Source organism: Somniosus microcephalus, chromosome 25 (assembly GCF_052327205.1).
Source record: "Somniosus microcephalus isolate GS21.2 chromosome 25, FLI_Smic_1.0, whole genome shotgun sequence".
Classification (NCBI taxonomy): Eukaryota; Metazoa; Chordata; class Chondrichthyes; order Squaliformes; family Somniosidae; genus Somniosus; species Somniosus microcephalus.
Window position 1 is genome coordinate 33,398,862 of NC_141011.1, and position 9,971 is coordinate 33,408,832.

Below are 9,971 nucleotides of genomic sequence, written 5' to 3' on the forward strand. Positions count from 1 at the left end.
CACGGGGCGTCCGGTTACCTGGTGTGCCACACTCAGCAGCTTGCTCCAGGGTGAAACGGTGAACGTAGGAATAACAACAACAACGGAATATTTTTTTTGTTACTTTTTTTATTGTAATCAAGAGTTTCCTTTCACATATTTTGAGAATCCAATGAAGTATTTACGACGTGTAATCACTGTAGGAAACCTGGCTGCCAATTTGCGCACAGCAAGATCCCACAAACAGCAGTGAGATAAATGACCAGATAATCTGTTGGTTGCGTGTTAAATATTGGCCAGGACAGCAAGGAGAACTCTCCTGCTCTTCTTCGAATAGTGCCACAGGATCTTTTACGTCCACCTGAAAGGGCAGACGGGGCCTTGTTTTAACATCTCAAGAAAGATGGCATCTCTGACAATGCAGCACTCCGTCAGCACTGCAACTGCATTGTTAGGGTAGATTATGGGCTCAAGTCTCTGGAGTGAATCATGAACCCACAACCTCTGAATCAGACGAGTGTGCTGCCACTGAGCCACAGCTGACATTATGTAATGAAATGATGCATTATAGTGTTTAAAGAGCATGCCACAGACAAAGCATTTGATAACAAGTCTCATCAGGATGATCGCATTCATGTGTCAGCAGGTGTGAATAATTTTCTGCGCGCCTAACTGGTGGATGACTCTCCAGTGTGAGTGCACAGATGTTTTGTCAAGCTAGCTGACTGAGTGAATCTTTTTCCACATACAGAGCAGGTAAATGGCCTCTCGCCAGTGTGAATGCGCTGGTGTTTTATGAGGCTTGAAGAATCAACAAATCCTTTCCCACACCCGGAACAAGTGACCGACTTCTCTCCAGTGTGAACACGCTGGTGTGTCAACATGTGGGATAGCTGAGTAAATCCCTTTTCACACACTGAGCAAGTGAACGGCCTCTCCCCAGTGTGAATGCGCTGGTGTGTCTGCAGGCTGAATGACTGAGTGAATCCCTTCCCGCACACTAAGCAGGTGAATAGCTTCCCTTCAGTGTGAATGCGTTGGTGTGTCAGCATATCCGATGCATGAATGAATCCCTTCCCACACACTGAGCAGGTGAACGGCCTCTCTCCGGTGTGAATGTGCTGATGTGTCAGCAGTTCGGTTGAATTGATGAATCCTTTTCCACACACAGAGCAGATGAATGGTCTGTCCTCCGTGTGAAGGCGCTGGTGTGTCAGCAGGTTCGATTTAAAAGTGAATCTCTTCCCACAGTTGGAGCAGATGAATGGCCTCTCGCCAGTGTGAACTCGCTGGTGTTTAACCAGGTTGGATTTAAAAGTGAATCCCTTCCCACAGTCGGAGCAAATAAATGGCCTCTCTCCCGTGTGAATCCGCTGGTGTTTCAGCAGGTTCGAAGATACAGTGAATCCCTTCCCACACTCTGAGCAGATGAACGGCTTCTCTCCGCTGTGGATGCGCTGGTGTTCCAGAAGGCTGGATGACACGGTGAATCCCTTCCCACACTCGGAGCAGGTGTACGGCCTCTCACCCCCGTGAATGGTGGAGTGCCGCTTTAGGCTGTGGGCCTGATTGAAACTCTTGCCACAGTCTGGGCATTGAAACACCTTCACTCGTGCATGTGTCTCCCGGTGCTTCTCCAGCCACTGTGGTGTCTTAAACTCTCCCACAGACTGAGCAGACAAAGGGCTTCCCTGCTACTCTCACAGGTTGCTCTGCAGGCCGAGCTGGGTGTCGGCTGCTGCTCAAGGCCTGGGGGGTTGCTGGGTTCGAGCTCGCTGTTTGCAAACCTTCCATCTCCAATACTCGCAGGCCTGGGTCTCAGCCTCGGTCTCTCTGCTCTCCCCGGCTGGAGCACCTAATTTTTATTGTTCCTTCCCTCCGCTACAAAATGGTTCCTGCCTCCTGCTTTTCACTGGTTGCTGGGTTGAGCCCTGTGATTGACAGCTAGTCCGGGGTGGTGGTGGTGGGGGCACGTGTTTCTTGCGCATGCGCTCTGAGTGCACAGCCCTGGTTGCCAGGTTACAGCGTCCTGGTGTTTAAAGATGGCGTCGCGCTGGCGGCTGCTGCTATTGGTGGCGGCGGCGGTGGGCGGGGCTGGCCCGGAGGGGGAGGCGGGGACCGAGCAAGGAGGTAAATGGAGAGGACGGGAAACCCGGGCACCCCAAACCCAGGCCCCAGTCTGGGGAAAGGCCGGGAAAGCCGGCTAGCTCAGGCCTCGGGCTGGGTTAGGGCGGCGGCTGTCAGAGGCCAATGATCGCGGGCCGCGAGCCCTTTAATTCTGGGATCGTGAACGTGAAGCAATTCCGCCGGCGGCAGAGTGAAATCAGCAAAGATTCGTGACCTCGGCCCATTGGAACAAACTAAACCCAACAAAAGCCTGATACTAACCGGCTGGAAGGTGTCACCGCAGCACCTGGGGAGTGGCTGGCTGGTGTCTGTGAGGAATGTGAGTGACCCCCTGTGTCAAACACTGCTGGGATTTGACCCTCTGCTCAGGGCTGATTCCCCGGGTCTGAGTTTGTTCCCTGGCTCTGTCGCTGGGTGAGTTTATCTGGGACCAGATTAAGATCTAAAGCCATGGTGGAGTGAGATAGGGGCGGGGAGTGGGGATTCTCTTGTGGAGCACATGTGGTTACTGTCACAAGGACAGAAGCTTCTCAAATATGCAGCAGCATTGATGAAGCCTATCCCCAGAAAGGATGGTTAAACTGGTAAATTGTGAGGAGCTGGGGTCCGTCAGTCTCGGGCAGTGAGAGGTTCGTTATTGTTCATTAGAGCTGATGGTTAAGGGACGACCTGTTCGAAATCTCCAAAATTATGAAGGGACAGCGGCTGCATGGATACAAAATTGGCTAAGGGACAGAAAGCGGAGAGTAGTGGTGAACGGTTGTTTTTTCAGACTGTAGGGAAGTATACAGTGGTGTTCCCCAGGGGTCGGTATTAGGACCACTGCTCTTTTCGATACGTATTAATGGCCTGGACTTGTGTATACAGGGCATAAGTTCAAAGTTTGCAGATGATCCGAAACTCGGAAATGTGTAATAAACAATGTGGAGGATAGTAACTGACTTCAGGAGGATGAAATGGGCAGACACGTGGCAGATGAAATTTAACACAAAGTGTGAAGTGATACATTTTGGTAGGAAGAATGAGAAGAGGCAATGTGAACTAATTGGTACAATTTTAAAGCAGGTATAGGAACAGAGAGACCTGGGGGTGTATGCACACAAATCCTTGAAGGTAGCAGGACAAGTTTAGAAGGCTGTTAAAACATATGGGATCCTTGACTTTATAAATAGAGTACAAAAGCTAAAACTTTATAAAACACTGGTTTGGCCTCAGCTGGAGTATTGTGTCCAATTCTGGGCACCACATTTTAGGAAGGATGTCAAGGCCTTGGAGAGGGTGCAGAGGAGATTTACTGGAATGGTACCAGGGATGAGGGACTTAAGTTACGTGGAGAGACTGGAGAAGCTGGGGCTGTTCTCCTTAGAGCAGAGAAGGTTAAGAGGTAATTTGATAGAGGTGTTTAAAATCATGAATGGTTGATAATCAGAGGACACAGATTTAAGGTGATTGGCAAAAGAACCAGAGGCGACATAAGGAAACATTTTTTTACACAGCGAATTGTTGTGACCTGGAATGCATTGCCTGAAAGGGTGGTGGAAGCAGATTCAATAATAACTTTGAAAAGAGAATTGGATAATACTTGAAGGGGAAAATACAGCGTTATGGGGAAAGAGCAGGGGTGTGGGGTTAATTGGATAGCTCTACCAAAGAGCTGGCACAGGCACGATGGGCCGAATGGTCGTCTCCTGTGCTGTATCATTCTGTGATTCTGTGAAGAGGTAAATAATCTGAGATTCATTCCACTAGTTGGTGAGATAGTGACAGATCCCAAATTTAACACCGGATGGTTAGAATCTCTGTCAGAGATCAATGTTGAAGCAGAGTCCATAAATCATTTTAAAGGAAAATAAAAGTCATTTGAAAAAGAGGAATATTATCGGGGAGAGAACAGAACAGTGGGATTAGACTGGTTGCCTCATGTGGGGAATGCCCTGTTCCTAAGCTGTAACATTTTGCGATTCTATGAATTGTAACATCTTTATGTCATCGTTTCCAAATGGCTAACCACAGAATGGGGAGCTGCAGATAGCAAAAGAGCAAATACCTTAGATCAGAAATCAATTAAATCAAAACTTGCTTTGCTGGATGAAGCTTCATAGTTGAAATGTTTGATATTCTATTCTCTTAAATACTCGGGGAATCTACGAGACTAAACACCATCTCGGGGCACTGGGTCGGTGTTGGCGACTTGGATTCCAGTTTGTTTAAAGGGGGTCTTTAGTTTTGATGAGGTTTATGTGCGACTGTCTGCACCGCCTGTCTCCCCAGATGGCCCGGATTTCCAGTGGAACCAGTGGGAACCCTGGGTGTGCATGTGTGACATCGGCAAACAAGGGCGGATCCGCTACTTCGTGGTGTCGTCGGACGGAGCAAGGAGCAACGTGAGCACAGAGGAATTCTGGCAGGTGAAGCCCTGCGTCCTCGCCGACTGTGCGAACTGCCAGACAACCGAGTGCCCGATCCCGGAGGTCGCAGTGAGAGCGGCCCCGCCATTCGGCCGCCGGTTCAGTCGGCCCGCCGCCGGCAACCTGCGAATCCCCAACACCAAACTCGCCCAGGCAAATTCCTACGACAGTCTGCCGGTGATCGACGATGTTGGATAGGGCTCAGCAGCCTCCGTCAGCTTCACATCTCTGCTCATTTTACAGAAATAAATCATATCGCAGACAATTTATTTAAACTTTGTGTTTCAGTGACCCAGCCCGGGGTGTGACCATGAGCCCTAGTGACCCAGCCCAGGGTGTGACCATGAGCCCCAGTGACGCAGCCCAGGGTGTGACCATGAGCCCCAGTGACCCAGCCCAGGGTGTGACCAAGCCCAGGGTGTGACCATGAGCCCCAGTGACCCAGCCCGGGGTGTGACCATAAGGCCGAGTGACCCAGCCCAGGGTGTGACCATGAGCCCCAGTGACCCAGCCCTCGGTGTGATCATGAGCCCCAGTGACCCAGCCAGGGTGTGACCATGAGCCCCAGTGACCCAGCCAGGGTGTGACCATGAGGCCTAGTGACCCAGCCCAGGGTGTGACCATGAGCCCCAGTGACCCCGCCCAGGGTGTGACCATGAGCCCCAGTGACCCAGCCAGGGTGTGACCATGAGCCCCAGTGACCCAGCCCGGGGTGTGACCATGAGCCCCAGTGATCCAGCCAGGGTGTGACCATGAGCCCCAGTGACCCCGCCCAGGGTGTGACCATGAGCCCCACTGACCCAGCCAGGGTGTGACCATGAGGCCCAGTGACCCAGCCCGGGGTGTGACCATGAGCCCCAGTGACCCAGCCCAGGGTGTGACCATGAGCCCCGGTGACCCAGCCCGGGGTGTGACCATGAGCCCCGGTGACCCAGCCCGGGGTGTGACCATGAGCCCCGGTGACCCAGCCCGGGGTGTGACCATGAGCCCCAGTGACCCAGCCAGGGGTGTGACCATGAGGCCTAGTGACCCAGCCCAGGGTGTGACCATGAGCCCCAGTGACTCAGCCCGGGGTGTGACCATGAGCCCCAGTGACCCAGCCAGGGGTGTGACCATGAGCCCCAGTGACTCAGCCCGGGGTGTGACCATGAGCCCCAGTGACCCAGCCCAGGGTGTTGACCATGAGCCCCGGTGACCCAGCCCGGGGTGTTGACCATGAGCCCCAGTGACCCAGCCCGGGGTGTTGACCATGAGCCCCAGTGACCCAGCCCGGGGTGCGACCATGAGACCTAGTGACCCAGCCCAGGGTGTGACCATGAGCCTCAGTGACTCAGCCCGGGGTGTGACCATGAGCCCTGGTGACCCAGCCAGGTTGTGACCATGAGCCCCAGTGACCCAGCCAGGGTGTGACCATGAGCCCCAGTGACCCAGCCCAGGGTGTGACCATGAGCCCCAGTGACCCAGCCAGGGTGTGACCATGAGCCCCAGTGAACTAGCCCAGGGTGTTGACCATGAGCCCCAGTGACCCAGCCCGGGGTGTGACCATGAGCCCCAGTGACCCAGCCCGGGGTGTGACCATGAGCCCCAGTGACCCAGCCCAGGGTGTGAGCATGAGCCCCAGTGACCCAGCCCAGGGTGTGACCATGAGCCCCAGTGACCCAGCCCGGGTTGTGATCCGTGAGCCCCAGTGACCCAGCCAGGGGTGTGACCATGAGGCCTAGTGACCCAGCCCGGGGTGTAACCATGAGCCCTGGTGACCCAGCCTGGGGTGTGACCATGAGCCCCAGTGACTCAGCCCGGGGTGTGACCTTGAGGCCTAGTGACCCAGCTCGCGGTGTGACCATGAGCCCCAGTGACCCAGCCAGGGTGTGACCATGAGCCCCAGTGACCCAGCCCGGGGTGTGACCATGAGCCCCGGTGACCCAGCCCGGGGTGTGACCATGAGCCCCAGTGACTCAGCCCAGGGTGTGACCATGAGCCCCAGTGACCCAACCTAGCGCGTGACCATGAGGCCCAGTGACCCAGCCCAGGGTGTGACCATGAGCCCCAGTGAACCAGCCCAGGATGTGACCATGAGCCCCAGTGACCCAGCCCGGGGTGTGACCATGAGCCCCAGTGACCCAGCCCGGGGTGTGACCATGAGGCCCAGTGACCCAGCCAGGGTGTGTCCATGAGGCCTAGTGACCCAGCCCGGGGTGTGACCATGAGGCTTGGTGACCCAGCCCGGGGTGTGACCATGAGCCCTAGTGACCCAGCCTGGGGTGTGACCATGAGCCCCAGTGACTCAGCCCGGGGTGTGACCATGAGGCCTAGTGACCCAGATCGTGGTGTGACCATGAGCCCCAGTGACCCAGCCAGGGTGTGACCATGAGCCCCGGTGACCCAGCCAGGGTGTGACCATGAGCCCGGGTGACCCAGCCAGGGTGTGACCATGAGTCCTAGTGACCCAGCACAGGTTGTGACCATGAGGCCCAGTGACCCAGCCCAGGGTGTGACCATGAGCCCCAGTGACCCAGCCAGGGTGTGACCATGAGGCCCAGTGACCCAGCCCAGCATGTGACCATGAGCCCCAGTGACTCAGCCCGGGGTGTGACCATGAGCCCCAGTGACCCAGCCAGGGTGTGACCATGAGCCCCAGTGACCCAGCCCGGGGTGTGACCATGAGCCCCAGTGACCAAGCCCGGGGTGTGACCATGAGCCCCAGTGACCCAGCCTAGCATGAGACCATGAGGCCTACTGACCCAGCCCGGGGTGTGACCATGAGCCCCAGTGACTCAGCCCAGGGTGTGACCATGAGCCCCAGTGACCCAGCCTAGCGTGTGACCATGAGGCCCAGTGTCCCAGCCCAGGGTGTGACCATGAGCCCCAGTGACCCAGCCCGGGATGTGACCATGAGCCCCAGTGACCCAGCCCGGGGTGTGACCATGAGCCCCAGTGACCCAGCCCGGGGTGTGACCATGAGGCCCAGTGACCCAGCCAGGGTGTGTCCATGAGGCCTAGTGACCCAGCCAGGGTGTGACCATGAGGCCTAGTGGCCCAGCCCAGGGTGTGACCATGAGCCCCAGTGACCCAGCCTAGCGTGTGACCATGAGGCCTAGTGACCCAGCCCGGGGTGTGACCATGAGGCCCAGTGACCCAGCCCGGGGTGTGACCATGTGCCCCAGTGGCCCAGCCAGGGTGTGACCATGAGCCCCAGTGACCCAGCCCGGGGTGTGACCATGAGCCCCAGTGACCCAGCCCGGGGTGTGACCATGAGCCCCAGTGACCCAGCCCGGGGCGCAACCATGAGCCCCAATCACCCAGCCCTCGGTGTGACCATGAGCCCCAGTGACCCAGCCCGGGGTGTGACCATGAGCCCCAGTGACCCAGCCAGGGTGTGACCATGAGGCCTAGTGACCCAGCCCAGGGTGTGACCATGAGGCCCAGTGACCCAGCCCAGGGTGTGACCATGAGCCCCAATGACCCAGCCCGGGGTGTGACCATGAGGCCCAGTGACCCAGCCCGGGGTGCGACCATGAGGCCTAGTGACCCAGCCCGGGGTGTGACCATGAGCCCCAGTGACCCAGCCACGGTGTGACCATGAGCCCCAGTGACCCAGCCCGGGGTGTGACCATGAGGCCTAGTGACCCAGCCCGGGGTGTGACCATGAGGCCTAGTGACCCAGCCCGGGGTGTTGACCATGAGCCCCAATGACCCAGCCCGGGGTGTGACCATGAGCCCCAGTGACCCAGCCTCAGGTGTGACCATGAGCCCAAGTGACCCAGCCCGGGGTGTGACCATGAGGCCTAGTGACCCAGCCCAGGGTGTGACCATGAGCCCCAGTGCCCCAGCCTGGGATGTGACCATGAGGCCTAGTGACCCAGCCCAGGTTGTGACCATGAGGCCTAGTGACCCAGCCCGGGGTGTGACCATGAGCCCCAGTGACTCAGCCCGGGGTGTGACCATGAGTCCCAGTGACCCAGCCCGGGGTGTGACCATGAGGCCTAGTGACCCAGCCAGGGTGTGACCATGAGGCCTAGTGACGCAGCCCAGGGTGTGACCATGAGTCCTAGTGACCCAGCCAGGGTGTGACCATGAGCCCCAGTGACCCAGCCAGGGTGTGACCATGAGCCCCAGTGACCCAGCCCAGGGTGTGACCATGAGCCCCAGTGACCCAGCCAGGGTGTGACCATGAGCCCCAGTGACCCAGCCCGGGGTGGGACCATGAGCCCCAGTGACCCAGCCCGGGGTGTGACCATGAGCCCCAGTGACCCAGCCCAGGGTGTGAGCATGAGCCCCAGTGACCCAGCCCAGGGTGTGACCATGAGCCCCAGTGACCCAGCCCGGGTTGTGATCCGTGAGCCCCAGTGACCCAGCCAGGGGTGTGACCATGAGCCGCAGTGACCCAGCCCGGGGTGTGACCATGAGGCCTAGTGACCCAGCCCGGGGTGTGATCATGAGCCCTAGTGACCCAGCCTGGGGTGTGACCATGAGCCCCAGTGACTCAGCCCGGGGTGTGACCATGAGGCCTAGTGACCCAGCCCGGGGTGTGACCATGAGCCCCAGTGACTCAGCCCAGGGTGTGACCATGAGCCCCAGTGACCCAGCCTAGCGTGTGACCATGAGGCCCAGTGACCCAGCCCAGGGTGTGACCATGAGCCCCAGTGACCCAGCCCGGGATGTGACCATGAGCCCCAGTGACCCAGCCCGGGGTGTGACCATGAGCCCCAGTGACCCAGCCCGGGGTGTGACCATGAGGCCCAGTGACCCAGCCAGGGTGTGTCCATGAGGCCTAGTGACCCAGCCAGGGTGTGACCATGAGGCCTAGTGGCCCAGCCCAGGGTGTGACCATGAGCCCCAGTGACCCAGCCTAGTGTGTGACCATGAGGCCTAGTGACCCAGCCCGGGGTGTGACCATGAGGCCCAGTGACCCAGCCCAGGGTGTGACCATGTGCCCCAGTGGCCCAGCCAGGGTGTGACCATGAGCCCCAGTGACCCAGCCCGGGGTGTGACCATGAGCCCCAGTGACCCAGCCCGGGGTGTGAACATGAGCCCCAGTGACCCAGCCCGGGGTGCAACCATGAGCCCCAATGACCCAGCCTGGGGTGTGACCATGAGGCCTAGTGACCCAGCCCGGGGTTTGACCATGAACCCCAGTGACCCAGCCCGGGGTGTTGACCATGAGCCCCAATGACCCAGCCCGGGGTGTGACCACGAGCCCCAGTGACCCAGCCCGGGGTGTGACCATGAGGCCTAGTGACCCAGCCAGGGTGTGACCATGAGGCCTAGTGACCCAGCCCAGGGTGTGACCATGAGTCCTAGTGACCCAGCCAGGGTGTGACCATGAGCCCCAGTGACCCAGCCAGGGTGTGACCATGAGCCCCAGTGACCCAGCCCAGGGTGTGACCATGAGCCCCAGTGACCCAGCCAGTGTGTGACCATGAGCCCCAGTGACCTAGCCCAGGGTGTTGACCATGA

General features: G+C 58.1%; 1 protein-coding gene and 1 pseudogene across 2 annotated transcripts; one reads left to right on the top strand and one right to left on the bottom strand.

Moving 5' to 3' along the window:
* Nucleotides 1-108: 108 nt before the first annotated feature.
* On the bottom strand, nt 109-1,952 carry LOC147100663 (uncharacterized; annotated as a pseudogene).
* A 69-nt stretch (nt 1,953-2,021) lies between these two features.
* LOC147100664 (uncharacterized) lies at nt 2,022-4,779 on the top strand. Of its 2 annotated transcripts, none has more exons than XM_085967157.1 (2): nt 2,022-2,109; nt 4,378-4,779. In XM_085967157.1, exons 1-2 carry the CDS (start codon nt 2,022-2,024, stop codon nt 4,710-4,712), a joined length of 423 nt encoding a protein of 140 aa, XP_085823283.1. In that variant the 3' UTR covers nt 4,713-4,779. The 2 variants fall into 2 exon arrangements, 1 of the variants encoding a protein (XP_085823283.1); XR_015073533.1 differs by lacking the exon at nt 2,022-2,109 and adding an exon at nt 2,116-2,425 and having other exon boundaries at nt 4,378-4,464.
* The last annotated feature ends 5,192 nt before the right edge of the window (nt 4,780-9,971 follow it).

Excerpts from the sequence above, each read along its gene's own strand:
- LOC147100664 (XM_085967157.1), top strand. The coding sequence starts at position 2,022 with ATGGCGTCGCGCTGGCGGCTGCTGCTATTGGTGGCGGCGGCGGTGGGC. Across the intron at positions 2,110-4,377 it reads GGCGGGGACCGAGCAAGGAG|ATGGCCCGGATTTCCAGTGG; the intron begins GTAAATGGAGAG and ends CTGTCTCCCCAG.